The following is a 20,431-nucleotide window of genomic DNA, read 5'->3' on the forward strand; positions in this document are numbered from 1 at the left end:
TTACTTTTAGGCCTAGTTCCCTTGTTAATTATGTATAATTAACTGTGATGCTATTGGCTTGCTTTGTTTGTTAACCTTTATTTGTTTCTTGCTGTTTATTATTTTCTCATCTGGAGTTTGAGCAGCATTGTTTTGCTTCAGTGATATTCAGTAGAACTTTCTGCAAGGTGGGAAGTGTTTCTGCACTGTTTCAACAGGTTAGCCACTGGCCACGTGTGGCTTTTGAGTACTTGTATGGGGCTAGAGCAATGGAGGAACTGATTTTTTAATTTAATGTAAATAGCCACATGTGGCTAGTAGCCACCTGTTTGGACACTGCAGCTATAAATTTAGTCCTTCAGGAAGCTTCCACTGGCTCTCTTGAATCCAGCACTTGTTACAACTATATAGTACCTACAGCTTTCTTATAGGAATCTTGTATGAGACTCTAATCTATGTGAGGACAAGGGCATACCTATTTTCTTTCCCTTTGCTACCTAGCCTAGGACTTAGAAACACTCAGCAAATGTTTGTTGAGTGACTAAGTGAAATTCTTGAGGGCAGGTGTCTTTTATAATCTTTGTAGGGCCCAGAGCCTACTAAGTATTAAAAACTGTAAATACTTGTTTAGTGATTGAACAGATGCATGTATGTAACAAATAAGTGGGTAACTGGAGATGTTACATTAGAAAATTTTTTGTTACCATCTTTTATTAAAGTATAATTAACACATAGTGTTATATTAGTTTTAGGTATACAGTAAAATGACTCAACAATTGCTATATTACTCAGTGCTCATCATGATAAGTGTATTCTTAATATTCTTTATCCTTTTCACTCACCCCCCACCTACCTCCCCTCTAGCAACCACTGGTTTGTTCCCTGTATTTGAGTCTGCCCTCCCTCCCTCCCTGCTTTCCTTCCTTCCTTCCTTTTTTGTTCCTTTGTTTTGTTTCTTAAATTCCACATATGATTGAAATCATATGGTATTTGTCTTTCTCTGTCTGACTTATTTCACTTAGCATTATACCCTCTAGGTGCATCCATATTGTTGCAAATGGCAAGATAGTCTTTTTTATGACTGAGTAATATTCCACACACACACACACACACACACTCACACAAACCCCACACCCACATTGTCTCCATCCGTTCATCTATGGATGGACCCTTGGGTTGTTTCCATATCTTGGCTATTGTACATAATGCTGCAGTAAACATAGGGTGCATATATTTTTTTGGTTTAGTGTTTTCATTTTCTTTGATTAAATACCTAGTAGTGGAATCACCAGATCATATAGTAATTCTGTTTTTAATTTTTTTTAAAGATTTTATTTATTTGACAGAGAGATAGTGAGAGCAGGAACACAAGCAAGGGGAGTGGGAGTGGGAGAAGCAGGCTTCCCGCCGAGCAGCGAGCTAGATGTGGGGCTTGATCCCAGGATCCTGGGATCATGACCTGAGCCGAAGGCAGACCCTTAACTGACTGGGCCACCCAGGCGCCCCTATTTTTAATTTTTAAAGGATACTTAGAGATATGGTTTAAATGCTTATTTTGGTTATAATACTTTCCTGGGAGTCTAATGAATATAAAGACTCATGGCATGCTACAGTATGAAATTGAATGGAAGGGCCTCATGATTCCAACTTGTGTGGATACAGCTTAGATGTCCTGTTAGTTGAGTAGCTCAAAGATGCCGCCCTTGAACCATATTCCAAATAAAACCAAGAGAGTCTCTTGACCTCAGTGAGGTTCCTTAGTGAGGCCTACCAGCCCTGAACCACTTTGAAGAAGTTAGTGGACATCTCCACTCACCACCATTCTGTTTTAGGGCATGGCCAGGAATCCTTGAAAAATCATTAGATACTAGAGCCATGTTACAAGTTGCATTTTCTGGGGTGCCTGGGTGGCTCAGTCGTTAAGCGTCTGCCTTCAGCTCGGGTCATGATCCCAGGGTCCTGGGATCGAGCCGCGCATTGGGCTCCCTGCTCCGCAGGAAGCCTGCTTCTCCCTCTCCCACTCCCCCTGCTTGTGTTCCCTCTCTTGCTGTGTTTCTCTCTGTCAAATAAATAAATAAAATCTTAAAAAACCAACTACTTTTAAAACAAGTTGCATTTTCTCAGAGCTGATTTGGGGTAATGGTGTAGGATGGGATTCCTGCATAAATCAAAATTTGGAGAATTTGATTCTACTTTGACCAAGTTTGATCAAGATCCCAGGTGTCATAGATCTTTAGATCCAGAGATTGCTTTCAGGAAGGATTCTAAAACTTGACCAGTTTATAGAGGTGTGCAGTTTTCTTAAATGGGGCAAAAGGTGGAATGTTGAGTTTTTCATAAAGGAAAGGAAATGGGACTAGGGAACAATGCAATGAAGACACAAAATACAAAGAATGTTCAGTACATTGATCAAGTAATATTGTAGCTTCTCTGGGCTTGAAGTATCTAGCATGTGAAATGACAACGTTTATTACATCTTGTTAAGTGAATCATCTTTCCACCCTGAATCTAGGATTTGAATAAAAAATATGTGTAAGATGCTAATCTAGCTCCTGTGGTAAGTGATAGTTGTATAAGGTACAGTTCTTTAAGGATCTCCACAACCTGCAAGGAAATGACAGGTGGTCTCAGGATCACTTTCAAAAAACATTTTTGGATGAGAAACTCTAGGGTGTGTGTTACTTTTTGGAATTGAAGTATTTGAGGAAGATCACCTTGCTGTGTGATACCCGTTCCTTTTTTTTCCTGTTTATGTGGCAGAGTTACTGTCAAAATGATTCAAAGTATTGGGTGGCAAGTAACTTTAGCATCCAAGAAACTTGAATACCTTTAATATAGTTAACACTGGATTAGGTTCTTTAATATAGAATATCCACACATCCATATAAGCATGCACTTTATGAAAAAAAAAAAAAAAAAAAAAAGAAATCACCTTACTCTTTACCAGTTCCTGCTAGTCTTCAGAAAACATATGAATCAAGTTGGAGAGGAACCAGTTAGCTCAGAGGGGTGACTGTTTCTTTGGAGCAGGATGATGATGGTGGAGTAAAGATGGGTAAGTTAGATATAGGACTGGTTAACGAAGTATAATAGAACACACATTGAGTAATATCCTTACTCTACCATGACCTGGTAGAGTAAGCTATCAGTTAACTATCTTGATTTATTCTTTCTATTAAAATGGTCAAAAATCATTTTTATTTAGTTTTTAATATAGTTTTTTGCTTATATTTAAAACAGATATAGAGATTCATAATATTTCAGACTTTAAAGATTTGATACAAAAGAAACTGGATGCTTTTTTACCTTTATAGTTCAGTTTTACTAACATTTTCTCTGCCTTCTATGCCATTTCCAAATGAGCTAGGCTGTATTAGCAGTCCAGTTTATAGCACATTTATTCTAAGCTCTCATGTTTTCTGGGAAAAAGAGGTAATATAAGTGACGTGGTTTACAAGGCATGGCCTTCCAACTTCTGCTAGGATAGACTGAATAGGTCTTGTACGTTGATAAGAAGTGAACGCCAATAAGCTCTTAGATCCATATTTGTATAAATGATGTGATTGATTTTCAGTAAAGTGTTCGGGGATTTCAGAAAATAATAACATTCTAAAGTATATGATTTTCATGTGATGAGCATATGACGTGAGCTATTACTGGATGATAGATAATATAACCTGTGTCAGATCCTATGATAGATAGAGATATATCCATAAGAGATATTATGTCCCTTTGTTACTGTGAGTAAAGAGAAGATCACCCATTTAGATTAACTCAGCATTTTAAAAAATTTTCACCTATTGGGAAATACATAGCTTTTTATTACTCCCGGACTTTGTCTAAAAAGATTACATGTCTGTAAGAGACTTATGAAGCAACATATATTCTTCAACAACAGTTTGCTAAAAGGAAGTTTTATTTTCCTCTTCCTCTCTAAAAGAGATTCTTGAAGGTTGAAGTTTACAATGTCAGTGGGTTGGGGTGCCTGGCTGGCTCAGTCGGAGGAACATGAAACAGTTGATCTCGGGGTTGTAAGTTTGAGTCCCATGTTGGGTGTAGAAATTACTTTAAAACATAAAATCTTAAAAAAAATGTCAGTAGGTTATATATTAAAAGAAAATAGGCTTTTTTATTGTGATTGAAGGCAATCATTCTAAGCTGCATACAAATATAATAGATACGCTTTTTTCTCCCTCTCATTAAAGGTGGCTTTCTAGAAGATGACCATAGAGGACCTTCCAGATTTTCCAGTAGAAGGAAATTGTTTGATTGGAAGATACCCGTTTTTATTTCCAGGTTCTGAGACACCCGTTGTTTTTTCCATTTCTGCGGCACCAATGCCTTCGGACTGCGGTACGTCGAGTAGCTGATAAAGGCCTGGAGACTTGACTTCTGTCTTATGCCCTTTTTGCATTCATAATTTTTCCTAAAACCCTTTGCCATGATTTTCATAAAATTGCTAGTTTTCCTTTTTCAAAAATACAATTGCTTATTGCTTTTTTCCTGCCTCTTAAGCTAAATGCTTTATTTTGCTGTCAGCATTTTTATTATGTAAAAATGTTCATTTTAAGCACCATGATGGATTTAGAGGATCTTATTTTTAGAATGCAGTGGTGCTTAGACATCTAGCATTCTTTTGCTATTGATGTATTTATTTTGGTTAAGTATACTGACTTGCTTAAAAAGCCATGTATTAAGACAAAACAAAATATTATGAGCTAGCCATCTCTAAGGGCCCTGCTGTCTCTGAAGTGCTAGGATCTAATTCACCAAATAATCACTACTGAAATGATCCAAATTTGGGGGACAATGTAACAAGTTATGTGTTTCAGTACATAAGCAAGCCTAATTTGGATCCTCTCTCAGTTGTCTTCCATTGTAATTATGTAAACACAAATATAGTAAAACTTAAAAAAAAAAAAAAAAAAAGGCCATGTACTTAGGTAGAGAGTGTGAGACCTTTCCCTGGAATGTGAAGTGGGACTGGTTCATATTTAAATCGGTTCACTTAAATCTCCTTTGTAAAATGTAAATTTATATATATTCTAGTTTTTACCTATTTAGACTTATTTCTACAGAACTATATTTTATCAGACCATTGCTAAAAGAATAAAAGAAAACCAGGAGATGAATTTAACAGATTTATTACATTTCTAGTTTAGTTAGAATTTTTCAAGTAAAGTATTGGGTCATCATTTCAAATTGTCTTCGGAGGCAGAGATCATGCAATTTCTATTATTTTTTATTATTTTTTCTTCAGAAATGCAATTTTTAAATATTAGTAGATATGAAATTGTTAGGTGGGGAATTTATCTCTTTAGTCATATCCATTCTAATAATTACTCAGCTCCAAGTTCAGATTCTAGAGCAGCTTGCCTTGCAGTGATCAGAAATATTCCATAAAACCTGTGCTTGGATCCTGGGAGTTATTTGCAGCTTTTATAAAACGTGGGCTGGGTTTATTTTCAGATATAACAAAATCAATTATGTGGGAAAAACCTTAACTAAAGCACTTTGTGCCTTGCTTATGGCACTTCCTTCATTCTATCCTGAGTCATAATTGTCTTATTTCCTTTCCTAGGCTATAGCTCTTTGGGATGGAGTAACAACCATGCTTTGTTTTTGTTTATCTTCTCAGGGCTAATGTAGGGCTAGTGATTTGTTGATTAGTTGCTCAGTCAGTGTTTGTTGAATAAATACATTGAATGTAAGGTGATAATGGCCATTGACCCCTTTGTATAACTGAAATTAAACACTGCCTATATGCTTAGAATTATACATTCTTAGAATCTGAATGGACCTGTAGGTCAACTTTCCCTACTCCCTTCTTAGTATAGAAATTCTATTTTCAGGATCTCTGATGAATAACCACTCAGCCATTTGGATAACTTCAGTAGTGGGAAACTAGTGGAACAGTCCATTTCATGGTTAAAAAGTTTTAGTTGTGATAAAGTTATTTTTGTATATAGACTCAAAATATGTCTCCTTGAAACTTTGGCCAACCAATACTAGTTTTTGATGTGTGGAACATACTTCTTTATATGATAGCCTTCAAATATTTGGAGATAATTTGAATATTTTTATTTAGCCTCTAGTTCCTTAGGCTACATGTTTCTGGTTTCTTCATCAGTCCCTCAGTGTCAGGATTTCTAGACCCTTTTCATTCTAGTTGTTTCTTTCTTTGTACAGTGTAGTCAGTGTCCCCTTGAAAAGTGGCATCCTGAATTGTATTTATTATTTACTGAGGGCCTGTTATGTGCCAGATACTGTCCTAGTTGCTGGGGATAGCACAGTGACTGAGATAGACATTCTAATGGGGAAAGACAATAAACAAATTAATAAACAAAACATAAATATTATAGATTATAATGAATTTTGTGGAGAAAAGAAACAGGGTGCTGTGACAGGATAATGGGGCAGAGTGTTTATTGTAGATGGGGTGGTCATCCGGAGTCAGAAGAAGCTGGTCACAAGAAGAGCCTGGAGAGAAGTATTCCAGGCAGAAGAATAGGAAGTTAAAGACACAGAGTTGGGGACAAAACTTTGGTACATCCTAAGAATTAAAGGAAGGCCATTGTGGATGAGAAGCAAAGTGGTTGAGGGGCAGAATGACAGGAGAGGTTGTTGGAGAGAAAGGCAGGGGGCAGATCACGCGGGATCATTTAGGCCTTGGTAAGGAATTTGTATTTTATGCAGAGTGTAATGAGAGCCATTGAATGTGAGACTGAGAATGAGATTAAAAAAAGAAACAAAGAAAAACCAACTGCACAAACCAGAGCTTAGACATGCAGGTCAGTGTTGATTCTCCAGGTGGTTACCCTGCAAGGCAATATAAAGATTTTTGGAATCCAGTGTACACAGAATGCATATCACATATGTTATAAACCCCACGATGCATTATTATTTTTCCTTAAAGAATGAGTTACCTCTTAAAGGGATTTAAGTAATAGTAACATATCTTATTTGCCCAAGTAGTTACCATTTCCAGTGTTCTTTATTCTGTTGTGCAGGTCTGGATGTCCAGTCAATACCATTTTCCTTCTGCCCGAAGGGCTTCCTTGAACATTTCATGTGGTACAGATCTGCTGGTGAGGAATGCCTGCAACTTTTAGATGTCTAGGAACATCTTTATGTTGCCTTCTCTTTTGAGAAATAGGTTTGCTGAGTATAGAATTCTAGGTTAACAGTTTTTTTCTTTCAGTGCTTAAAGATATTGCTCCATTGTCTTTTTACTTGCATTGTTTCTGATAGGAAAAGTGCTGTGATTGTTTCCCTGAATGTAATGCCTCTCCCCCCGCCTCCCACCTCGGCTGCTTTTAAGATTTTCTCTTTATCATTGGTTTTGAGCAATTTTCCTATGATGTGTCTTGGTGTAATTTTCTTTATATTCTTCTGCGTGGGGTCTGTGAAGCTTCTTGGACCTGTTGGTTTCAGTTTTCATCGAGTTTGGGAGATCATTATATCTTCAAATATTTTTTTCTGCCCCTTGGCCCTTTCAGACACTCCAGTTCCTAGAAGTTGTCCCACAGCTCGCTGATGCTTTCTTCATATTTAAAAAATTCTTTTGTGTTTTATCTTGGATAGTTTCTGTAGCTGTGTCTTCAAGATCATTAATCTTTTCATCTGCGATGTCTGATCAGCTGATGATCTCATCCAATGTAGTTTTCATTGCAGCTATTGTTTTCATCTCTCAAGTTCAATTTGGGTCTTTTTCATATCATCCATGTCTCTACTTAACCTTTTGAACATTTGAAATACAGTTATAATGGCTGTTTTAATGTTCTTTTCTGTTAATTATAATTTTATGTCAACTCTAGGTCTGTTTCAGTTGATTATCCCTGATTATGGGTCATGTTTTCCCCTTTCTTTGCATTCCTGGCAATCTGTGATTGGATGCCAGACATCGTGAATTTACCTGTTGGGTGCTGGATATTTTTCTATTCCTGTAAGTATTCTTGAATTTTGTTATGGGATGCAGTTAAGTTCCTTGGAAATAGTTTGGCCCTTTCAGGTCTTGTTTTATTATTTATTAGGTGGTTCTGGAGCAGTGCTAATCTGGGGCTAATTATTCCTTACTATTCAGTATTCTACCCAGTGCCCTGTGAATTTTTTTCCTAGTCTTTTTGGTGGGAACAGGCACTATTTTATTTCTTTTTTATTTTATTTATTTATTTTTAATTTAAATTCAATTTAGTTAACATATAGTGTATTATTAGTTTCAGAGGTAGAATTTAGTGATTCATCACTTACATATAACACCCATTGTTCATTCCATTAGGTGCCCTCCTTAAAGCCCATCACCCAGTAACCCCATCCTCCCACTCATCTCCCCTCCAGCAACCCTCAGTTTGTTTCCTATAGTAAAGAGTCTCTCTTACGGTTTGTCTCCCTCTCTGTTTTTTTTTTTTTTTTTAAAGATTTTATTTACTTATTTGACAGAGAAAGACACAGCGAGAGAGGGAACACAGGCAGGGGGAGTGGAGAGGGAGAAGCAGTCTCCGCAGGGAGCCTCATGCGGGGCTCGATCCCAGGACACTAGGATCATGACCTGAGCTGAAGGCAGATGCTTAATGACTGAGCCACCCAGGCGCCCCTCCCTCTCTGTTTTTGTCTTGTTTTTCCTTCCCTTCCCCTATGTTCATCTATTTTGTTTATTAAATTGTACATATGAGTGAAGTCATATGATATGACTTAATTCACTTAGCATAATACCATCTAGTTCCATCCACGTCATTGCAAATGGCAAGATTTCATTCTTTTTCACGGCTGAGTAATAGTCCATATTGTGTGTGTGTGTGTGTGTGTGTGTATGTGTGTATGTGTATGCATGCCACATCTTCTTTATCCATTCATCTGAACAGGTACTATTTTAGGCCCTTTACGAGCACTGGGCTCTAATCTTTTTAATCCTTTACGATGGTTCTTTCTCTTACCTCAAGTTTTCCTCACAAGCATATATAAAATAAGAAGACCCTTCATAGATCTTTGGGATTCTCTTGCTGTGGTTATCTCTCTCCTCTCTGATACTCTTTCCTGTGAACTCTAGCTCCCTGGATTTCCTTGGCTCTCAGTGTTGTCTCCTCAACTCAGGGAGTCGTCTGTGCTTCTCTTGGTTTCCCTCTCTCTGCACTGAGACCTGGAAACTGTCAAGGCAGATATCTGAGGCAATTGTAAGACTCACCTTATTTGTATCCTGTTATGATCACTGTCTTTCATTGCCTTGATGTTCAGTGTCCTTGAAAACTGCATTTCATCTATTTTCTTTGTTCTTTTTGTTTCAGGTGGAGGGGCAAATCTGGTCCTCATTACTCCATCCTGACATGAAGTGGGACAGTTCCTCCCCAACCCCCCCTGCTTTCTTTTGATTAAAGCTTTTTTCCCCCCCCTGTATAGAAGCTTAAACTTTGGATTTAGTTAGATTTGTTAATATGTAGTATAGCATCGAGATTAAGATTACAGATCAGTCTGGTTTTCAATCCTGACTCAACCACTTACCAGTTGCATGATTTTAAGAAAATTATTTATTTTCTCTGTCCCTTCTCTGTTCCCTCTATTTCCTCTATGATAAAATGAGAACAATAATAGTACCTACCTCATATGGTCATTATGAGGATTAAACTAGGCAATAAAGTGCATGGAACAGTCCCTGGTATCTATTAAGTACTTAGTAAGTGTAACATATTGTCATTATTATTTAAATGAGCTGTTTGCTGTTTGCCATCACCTCAGTATATAATTACGGAAGCCTTGTTATATGCTTTATTATTTATTGGGCTACTGCCCCCTCTCCCTACACAGATCATTGTTGTTTTTTTTTAGTTCAAGTGTTCTTGCTTATTTATCTTATATTTACTTTCTAGATCTTTGCTACTCAAAGTGTGATCCTTAGTCTGGTAGCATTGGCATCACTGGGAGCCTGTTAGAAACGCAATTCCAGGGCTCCTGGGTGGCTCAGTCAGTTAAGTGTCTGACTTTGGCTCAGGTCATGATTTCAGGGTCCTGGGATCAAGCCCCACATTGGACTCCTTGCTCAGCATGGAGCCTGCTTCTCCTTCTCCCTCTGCCTCTGTGATCTCTTTCACTCTTACTCTCTCTCAAATAAATAAAATCTTAAAAAAAAAAGAAGAAGAAGAAGAAGAAGAAGCTCAGTTCCAGGCCCCTCCTGAGATTTACTGGCTCAGAATTAACATTGTACCAAGATCCCTAGGTGATTTCTATCTACGTTAAGGTTTGAGAAGCTCTGCTACTGATGAACCATAGAGTAAATCTGTATCTCCTCTCACAAAAAAATCCTGTTGAGATTTTGATTAGAATTGAAATTATTTTAAATAATTGTTTTTGGTAAAATTGGCGGCTTTAGATATTTTTTAGTTCTGCGACATGATGTATCTCACTCCATTTAAGTCACTCTCCTCTTCCAGTTTTCTTTCTTTCTTTTTTTTCCTTAAGATTTTATTTATTTATTTGATAGAGAGAGTGAGAGAGCACAAGAACAGTAGAGGGAGAGGGAGAAGCAGGCTCCCCGCCAAGCAGGGAGCCTGATGTGGGGCTCGATTCCAGGACCCTGGGATCATGACCTGAGCCGAAGGCAGATGCTTAACCATCTGAGCCACCCAGGTGCCCCCCAGTTTTCTATAAATAAGCCTCACACATTCATTGGCATGTTTCTTACTTTTATTGATACTGTGTTTTGGATGCTTTTCCCATTGTTTTTCATTTTTTTAAAATAGGAAATCATATAAAAATGCACAAAATATAGTAGTAGCAAACATATATGATCACACATATCTACTGTCAGAAAGAATAAATATTAGCATTTTGTCATTTTCCCTTTAGCTCTTGTTTTTTGGTTACAAGAAAACCTTAAAGTTGAAATTCCTTCTGTTTTCTTTTGGTCCTATTCCCCTTGCTCTCCAGAGGCAACCATTATCTGATATTTAGTATGAATATTCCAGACCATATTATCATATATTTACTATATAAATGAGCATACTTAAATAATATGTAGTAGTGTTTTGTGTATTTGTAGTTTTATGTAAATGATAGAAATTGCATATTATTCTGCAGCTTAATTTATCAATCAGTATGTTTTTTGAGACCTAGCCTTATCAACTCACGATTTAGATATCTAATTCATTTCTTTAGTTGTTAAAAAGGAAAAAATAGAATATGCCAATTCTGTCCACTTCTTTATGGAGAGATGTTTCAGCCCAGCTGTTTTGCCATTATAATTAATGTTAGAATAAGAATTCTTGAACATGTCTCCTGTGGACCCATGCAGATGAGTCTCTAGGTATATATTTAGAAATTCCTCCACTATCAATGCCCAATGCTTAAAAAAAGAACTGATCCATAAATATTTATTGAATAGGTAATCAGTTAGACACCCCCACCCTATCTAGTCAACTGCTACCTATAGGAAACTTACCCAAATCTATGTTCAAGAAACCATGCAAGGTGCTTCTCTCCGTTGGATACCAGTTCTTTTCTGAGTCTTCCTTTCTGAACCTAGAGGGCCATTCTGTTGTCTAAGATTTTAGATAGTATCTCATTCTAGTTTTAGTTTTTTTGATTCTCTCCGAATGGACTGCTGCTCTCCTTTTATACACATCCTTGGTTTTGTGCTTTCCCACTCACCTTTTAGTTATCCTGATTCTAAAAATATGAATTATGTGTACATAGTATAATTTTGGAAAATATATAAAAATGCAGAGGGCATTAAAAAAACCATGAATCCTGCTACTCGTGTATGCTGTTAAAAGCTGACTTCAATAGTGAATTCTTTTACAGAGGCAGCACAATAGAGGAAGGAAGATCGACTTTGGATACAGATCTGGTTTTCTACCCCAGATGTGCCTTACTTACTAGCTGTGTGACTTGGAGCAAGTATTATTTAGTCTGAGCTTTGGTTTCTTTACCTGCAAAATGAGAATAATAGTACCCCCAAGTAGGGTGTTTGTGAGGACTTGTAAGGTGTTTGGTTAGTTGTAAGTACTCTGCAAATGTTGATTCTCTAATGCTTTCCTTTAGATGTTTCTGGTTTTTTCTATTCTTTGTCCCCCCCCTTTTGTGGGATTGTTTGAGATAGTAGAATCTGATTTTCTTCCATTCTCTTCTCTAGCCATAGGCTGACCAAAGTTTTCCATGAATCTTAGAGAAATTTTAAGAGATATTTAGATCATGTTCAATTTTGCTAGTATTCCATGTTTTTACTAATACATATTCCCAAATCACCCAGTCACTCTGGTACAAGGTTTCACTTCTGCATCGCCAGATATTGGTCCCTTATCGTTGGCGTGGCAGTTTTCATGCCTCTTCAGCGGGTAGAGAGTAATGCCTGTCTCTTACAGAAAATTAGGTAAATACAGAGAAGTAAAAAGAATATATAAAATTGCACACCAGTTGATATTTTGGCATTTTCCCCCTTTTATGTGTGTTTTAATTATAGATGTGAATCTGCTGTTCATGATATATTTATGCTGTGAGAGCTGAAAATATTGATAAAATTTGATAGATTTTCTGTGCCTTAGAAGTAGTTGTTGGAAAGTTCAAGGTTTGAGATGGGTGCCCTCACATTTTTTGTTCTGTCTGTAATAAAATGTGGTATGATGCACAGAAACCTTGTTCCCACAACAATTCAGGAATGCTGCATACTTTTTGGCTCTCTTGACTTGGGCTATGAAAATTGTTTAATGTAAACCTACTTCTCCTAGCATCTAAAAATATCTGTATCATTTGAGCCCTGGTCTTATTGTTTATTATTTTCAATATATTTATTTGGCACTTTTAATAAGTTTAATTTACACTTTTTTTTTTTTTTTAATTTCAAACAGAGTTTTCTTTCTTTGATCCTAATGATACATCATGCCAGGAAATTCTCTTTGATCCTAAAACTTCTGTATCAGAATTATTTGCCATTTTAAGACAGTGGGTTCCTCAGGTCCAGCAAAACATTGACATTATTGGAAATGAGGTAAGGAATTCTTCCATTTTACATTTTGCATTGTTAGGATTGTTAATTGTATAGATGCCCCCCCCCCCCCCCCACAGCAAACCCCACCATCTGAATGGAAAGGTGGTGATAAATGAAAAACCTTTTAAAGATTCTGGTGTTTGTTCTTTGTATCTCCAGGCTTTGCGTGGGGCAGCTGAGTTAGTATTGTACATTCTTTCCATTGTTCCCTCATGCTCCTCACTTGCTTATGCCTGGAGTTCTGATGTTAGAGACTCGGTGACAGTGGCATTTTCCATACTTCCTTTCTTTGTACACATTAATTTTGTAGACTTTAAAAAATACATTTCATGAGGAAATTTGATTACCAACATGTTTTATCCATACTTTGGGGTGGTCTGGTAAAGATGTAGGCTTAAATATAGTTTTCAAAAGTATTTGATTTTTTGAAGGAGGGAAGAAAGAATAACTGGGTTTTTTGACCTGCATATCGTCATGTGGTTAAGAAGAGAGAGCTTATATAGTTTTTCAAATACCATTATAACGATTAGAAAGAAAATTCTGCTTATCCTTTGAGAGGCTAAGAGACATATTTGGAGTGCCAGATTACCTTGGAATAGTCTTTAAGAATTTCCTTCAGTCTGGTGACAAATTATTTTCATTATTGCTATTGGATGCAGAATTTAAAATTTATCCTTAAGAGAAGCCAGTTCTAGCTACTCATTTTATTGAGAACTAATTCTGATAGGATGGACTAACTTGGTTCTCAGCGTGGGTTTGAAATCAGTTTTCAGTCATCATGTTGTCATATCTTCCTTGGTTTCCTCAGATTCTTAAGAGAGGCTGCAATGTGAATGACAGAGATGGATTGACAGATATGACTCTTTTACATTACACTTGCAAATCTGGAGCTCATGGTATTGGTAAGTGTGGCAAATCTGCTGGTGGCTTAAGACATCTGTATTTGTGTTTGTATAAGCTATGTTATGCAACCAGAGTCCCTGGGAGGGCACCTAGCTGATGATGATAATGTCCCCTGAACAGGCAAGCATTCAGTTGGGTCCTCCCGAAAACCTTGTTCCCTTCCCCCTCCTTTTCTCAGGGGTGGGGGTCTTTATAGTCTCCTGATACCTCCCAACTTTTCTAGAGCAGGCTTCCTAGCTGCATTCTCACTAGGTGAGAGTAACTGATAGCACCCTAGAACATTCCTGAGAGTTTACAGCAAGGTTAGACAATCTAAGCTGTTTTCCAAGCATCCCAATCCTCACAGACCCTAGTCTTTAGACCTAAGGAGTATTCCTGTATACATAACATACACGCATATTTTCCCAGATTGGCATTCTGTGCTTTACCATTGTATAAACCTGCCTCTGTTACTTAACTGTATACTGTGAACATCTCTCCGTTTCAGTAGTCTGATATATGCCTCTTAAGCTGTTGATGGTGAAGGACTTTTTTTTCTTATAATCCATCATGGACTGATTGTAAAAAAAAACCAAACAAATGAAATTATAATAGAAAAATAAAATAAAGACATAAAATACAAGCCCAGTTTTTCAAAAGGCATAAAATTACATTTCAATTAATATATATCTGAAGAAATTATTGCTTTGGGAAAAAGAAAAGGCTTATCAAAAGGACAGAGAAATGAGTTTGGGGCTGGTAGTGGTCCACAGAACACACTGAGTAGTACTGGTCTAGGGCATTGCTTTTAATGGCTTTATAGTATCCTAGTATGTGGATGACTTATGATTTATTTAACCAATATCATATTATTGTACTTTTAGAATAAAATAGTTTATGTTTATTTATTTATAAAGTAGTTTAGTTTCAAAATTTTATTCATAATAAAAAGTGCTGTGATGAACATCTTTACAACTAAGTGTTTATCCATATCTCTGAGTAGGATTGTTTTTTTTAGAACAAATTCCTTGTAAGTGAAATTTTTGAGGTGTATATGTAGATTCAGTATGCTATTTGCTTTGGCTTTTTAAATAAGTTAGTAGATAGACATCCATTGGAACTTCAGGTTGTACTGAAGGAAAATAATTTAGAAAACTTTCTTTAGGTGATGTTGATACAGCTGTAAAATTTGCAACTCAGCTTATTGATCTGGGAGCAGATGTTAGTTTACGGAGTCGCTGGACAAATATGAATGCTTTGCATTATGCTGCTTATTTTGATGTCCCTGAGCTTATAAAAGTGATTTTGAAGACATCTAAACCAAAAGGCAAGTACTATAAGATCACCATGAGATGTTATTAGTTGAACACTTTATTAGTGGCATAAAAATTAAAATTCAAAGAGATTTCTGCTTGTAATCCATCTTGTTCCATATGACCTCTTATCCCATTTTTTTCTTCAGGAATAGTTTAATATTTCTTTATTGAAGATTAACTGCTGTCATTAAACAAAAGGCTTAGTACAGAGATACAAAGTAAAATGGTGTTCTCTGGGTTTTTATATCTCTGCAAATTCCCCAGTATAACATGGATTTTATAAAGTGTAATTGAATCTATGTGCTGTATAATTCTTTTGTCTTGAGTAGCCAGAAATAGAACAATAAAGCTTTCAGTGCTAAGCATTGAAATCATAAAGAGTATTTTAGATGGCATTTGGTTCTGAAATTCTCTGATTAAAGAAGGATACAAATTCAGGTGTTTTTTTTTCCCCTTTCTATTTTGATAGTGATATCCTAAAATTGAATATCAGACTGTCTATATTACAGTGCTGGTATTTTGACTTTCTCTCTGGTCCTCTCAGTGGGTCAATTTTCTATTGAGAAAAATATGAGAGCAAATGCAATAGTATTACCCTAAATTAAAGGTGAGCGGTGTACGGTGTTTTCCCCATTCATAGAAGACTTGTTTTAGAGATTCAGTAGCTAAATTTCCAACTGTTTCTCACTCTGCTTTGTATAGTCGTCCATTTTATCTTTAACTTTTACCTTTTAATTTTTGATTGATGTTAAGAAGAAAGCCTCTTTTGATAGTACAGTGTCTTTAATAACTCAGGAAAGTTTGTCCTGAGCATGTCATAGTTGTTTGCAATTGTAGGTAGGACGTGGGGTGGTGTGGTTTAGATTAAGGTAGAATTAGTAGAACCAAATGTATTAAACCCTTGTTACAGAAGACATGCAAAATGGGATTCCCAAATCTGGAAGATTTCTTGTGTCTAAGTATAGCATCATGGTGATTTATTGAAAGTTATTACAATGTCCTTAGAATTACAAGATTCTTTTTTCCTACCATGAAGTCCAAATTCATTTGTTGACTAAAGTATTATGAATGAATATGATTTGTAAGCATTTATATGTTTAATTAGTCTTTAACTTATTCCCTGTTTGAAAATTCTGCATTGTTCTACCTACTACTTTTTATGTGAAGGACCAGATAGGAAATACTGTAGGCTTCGTGGACCACTGCAGCTACTTGATATTGCACTTATGGCAGGAAGCTAGCCATAGAGAATATGTAAATAAGTATTTACACCATTACCCACCAATGGATGGTGGGTTGTGTTTGCCCATGGGCTGGTTCCTGACCTAAACCTAATCCCTCATCGTAGCTGTATGACATATATGCAAGAGGTTAATGAGAGATTGTGTTAAAATCATTACTTTTACAAATGATAATTATTGCCATTAATTTCTTTTAAATATAGTTTATATAGTTTAGTTTGTGATAGTTGGAAAATCTATGATAATGCCTGTCCATGTTATAATGAAATTTTATGGTACTGAGAAAATAATTGGTTAACCAGATTGTAGTATGAAGATTTGGTTCCATCGTGAAATGGTGCTTCTAGTGGCTGGGGTTTAAGTCTCAAAATGGCTTAATAAAGTTCTCCCTCCCCACCCCCAGCCAGAAAAAAAAAAAGCCTACCTGTCTCCTTTTATATTATAATAGCTAAATTTAAATTCTTAGCTGATATACTTGCGGTGTTTAATTGCAGATGTAGATGCCACTTGCAGTGACTTTAATTTTGGAACAGCTCTGCATATTGCTGCTTATAACTTGTGTGCAAGTACTGTGAGATGCTTATTGGAGCATGGAGCAAATCCTGCATTTAGGGTAAGAGGTTACTAAAAGTGAAAAATATTATAAAAGAGTTAAAATGTCTACATTATCTTCTAGTAAAGAGTTGAATCTGGATGTTGTTATGGAACTCATGAGGAAGGAATTTATATTTTTGTGCTGCATATAAAGAATAATGGTGATCAGCTTTATCGCAAATAAATATAATGCATAGCAGTGAATTTCAGTCCCCTTATATTGATAATCTCTATAAAATTTCCTTTCATTCAGTGAAGTAAAATGTTCTGTAGTGTGTCATCATCTTTGAGTTTAAGTGTCTTTCATTTAGTTTTTTGATATATTTATAAAAAGTTAACTATCAAATTAAAATGTGTATGTTAAAGTGATATTTCTATATTAAATCATATTTTAAATTCTTTTGGAAAGAAATTTTATTCCAGAAATTTTTTTTTTTTTTTTTGCAGGTGACAGGATCTTTTTTTTTTTTTTCAGAAAAATTTTTTTTTATTCATTTTTTTTAAAATTATGTTATGTAATCACCATACATTAACATCATTAGTTTTTGATGTAGTGTTCCATGATTCATTGTTTGCGTGTAACACCCAGTGCTCCATTCAATACGTGCCCTCTTTAATACCCATCACCAGGCTAACCCATCCCCCCACCCCCCTCCCCTCTAGAACCTTCAGTTTGTTTCTCAGAGTCCATAGTCTCTCATGGTTCATCTCCCCCTCTGATTTCCCCCCCTTCATTTTCCCTTCCTACTACCTTCTTTTTTTTTTTTTTTTTGTAGTTTTTAATTTTATTATATTATGTTAGTCACCATACAGTACCATTAGTTTTTGGTGTAGTGATCCACAATCCATTGTTTTCATATAACACCCAGTGCTCCATGCAGTACGTGCCCTCCTTAATACCCATCACCAGGCTAACCCATCCCCCCTCCCCCCTCCCCTCTAGAACCCTGTTTGTTTCTCAGGTCCATAGTCTCTCATGGTTCATCTCTCCCTCCAATTCCCCCCGCCCATTTTTCCCTTCCTTCTCCTAATGTCCTCCATGTTATTCCTTATGTTCCACAAATAAGTGAAACCATATGATAATTGACTTTCTCTGCTTGACTTATTTCACTTAGCATAATCTCCTCCAGTCCCATCCATGTTAATGTAAAAGTTGGGTATTCATCTTTTCTGATGGCTGAGTAATATTCCATTGTATATATGGACCACATCTTCTTTATCCATTCATCTGTCAATGGACATCTGGGCTCTTTCCACAGTTTGGCTATTGCGGACATGGCTGCTATGAACATTGGGGTGCATATGGCCCTTCTTTCCACTACATCTGTGTCTTTGGGGTAAATACCCAGGAGTGCAATTGCTGGGTCACACAGTGGCTCTATTTTTAAATTTTTGAGGCACCTCCACACTGTTTTCCAAAGTGCTGTACCAACTTGCATTCCCACCAACAGTGTAAGAGTGTTCCCCTTTCTCCACAACCTCTCCAACATTTGTTGTTTCTTTCCCTGTCCATTTTTTAAAATGTACGTTTAGGAGTGCAGTAAACCTTTAAAAATTAAAGGAAAAATGAATTTTTTCGTGGTAATTATGTAAATTAGTAAATTTACAAAGTTAACACATAGGATTGAATTTCATAATCTTCAAGTCTCCTGGTATTTTACTGTTTTTACTGAGTGGCTCTCACTGTTCTTTTCCTTAATATGAATAACAGTGACTTGCTCTGGCAGGGATTCTTAATTGGGTCTGGGCCTTCCTTTGAAGGGACAGGGGAGGGCAGTGTTTGAAAAAGCCTCTTCCCTTCCCCTTTTCCTCTCCCCCTCCCCGTTTTCTAGTTTCCCCTCTCCTCCCTGCTTCTTTCTGCCACTCTTCTTTCTATTTTACCCCATCATTAGTTAATTAACCCTTCTCCCCTCTTCCCTTCCCCAGTCTCCCCCTCCCTCCTTTCCTATTGTTTCTTGGGCACGGGGAGAAAACAATAAATAAAAGTCATTGTCGCCAAAGAGAATATAGTCTAGAGGGGAGGATGGACAAGTAATTTTGCTGTAGTGTGTTGGCATTCAGTGGGTTACAATGTGGGGGTGGGCACAGAGTGCCATGGGTCACAGACAAGGGCAAAGGTGACACTGAGCACTTAAACATAGTTAAGAACTAACCAGTTAGACAAAGGAGGTGCGAAAAGCCTTTTAGGCAGAGAGGAGAGTAGCATTCACCAGGGCTTGGAGATGATCCCCCAATTTGGCTGGAATGTGAAGGTGATATGTTTTTGCTTTTCCTAGTATGACTGTTGACAAAACCTCCTCAGTGGAGAGACTATTTTTTTTTAAGATTTTATTTACTTATTTGTCAGAGAGGGAGAGAGAGGGAGAGCGAGAGTGTGAGTACAAGCAGGGAGAGCACCGGGCAGTGGGAGGAGCAGACTCCCTGCTGAGCAGAGAGCTCAATGTGGGGCTCGATCCCAGGACCCTGAGATCGTGACCTGAGTGGAAGGCAGACTCTTAAGGACTGAGCCACCCAGGGGCCCCTGTTATTATTATTATTTTAACAGAAGTTTTAGTTGCCGCATTCTATAGGAATTAACATAAGTGTGTGACTTACTCTAGAAAGGTGAGGACTTAAAAATTTAAAGTAAAAGAGTCCTTGACTATGGACTCTGAGAAACAAACTGAGAGTTCTAGAGGGGAGGGAGTGGGGGGTCGGGTTAGCCGGGTGATGGGTATTAAGGAGGGTATGTATTGAATGGAGCACTGAGTGTTATATGCAAACAATGAATCATGGAACACTGCATCAAAAACTAATGATGGTAATTAACATAACATAATAAAATAAAAAAAAAAAAGAGTCCTTGTCAATATAGCTTACAACTTACCAGTACAAGGTTTAAAAAAAAAAATCCCCCCTCTTTTTATCAAGAGTACATATTAGTGCTATACATACCTTTATTATATTTTGTATATTTTCTTTGAAATCTGAAATTCTTTAAAACAGTCCCATCACTATCCCAGAAATTTGATAACATGTCTCCCTGCCATGTTTTTACTTAGGACCATTCTAAAATAAAATTGTGAATTTTAAAATAAAAACTGTGACGCACTCACAAACTAAGTGTGTTTTAAAAACCTCATTCTTTCATCCAAATGGAGCGTTTGAAGATCATTATCAGCAGAGAAGACAAGGAAAAGAATTTTCTCAGCAAAAGAATCTCGATTCATTATATTCAAAGAAGATTACAGTCTGGAAACTCTCTCATAACATCTAAGTTTTTTTGGTTAGGGAACATAGAAGAGAGATACCGTGTTTGAAGGAAGGATAGCCCTAAGTAGGAGAAAGGCTGAATGTAGCGGGTCCTAGACATGGCTTCAGATGTCCCTTCTGCCAGGAATCCTGTAAATGACTTTGAAGGAGTCATTAACCTTTCCTTACTGAATTTCCCTAATTGGTAAACCAGA

At 36.8% G+C, this 20,431-nt stretch overlaps 1 protein-coding gene across 8 annotated transcripts in view; it reads left to right on the plus strand.

Moving 5' to 3' along the window:
- CLIP4 (CAP-Gly domain containing linker protein family member 4) overlaps positions 1-20,431 on the plus strand; it is an 88,303-nt gene that overhangs the window by 11,525 nt on the left and 56,347 nt on the right. For 7 of the 8 annotated variants that reach the window (XM_045884341.3, XM_064572055.1, XM_064572057.1 and 4 more), the window contains exons 2-6: positions 4,185-4,332; positions 12,813-12,952; positions 13,761-13,854; positions 15,000-15,161; positions 16,886-17,004. In XM_045884341.3, coding sequence (XP_045740297.1) covers positions 4,200-4,332; positions 12,813-12,952; positions 13,761-13,854; positions 15,000-15,161; positions 16,886-17,004 — 648 coding nt within the window. In that variant the 5' untranslated portion in view covers positions 4,185-4,199. The remainder of the gene's footprint in view (positions 1-4,184; positions 4,333-12,812; positions 12,953-13,760; positions 13,855-14,999; positions 15,162-16,885; positions 17,005-20,431) is intronic. The other variant, XM_064572056.1, reaches the window with a different exon arrangement.

Source organism: Mirounga angustirostris, unplaced genomic scaffold (genome assembly GCF_029215605.1).
Source record: "Mirounga angustirostris isolate CCGP_5_RB_7025 unplaced genomic scaffold, mMirAng1.0.hap1 SCAF_10, whole genome shotgun sequence".
NCBI classification, from domain to species: domain Eukaryota; kingdom Metazoa; phylum Chordata; class Mammalia; order Carnivora; family Phocidae; genus Mirounga; species Mirounga angustirostris.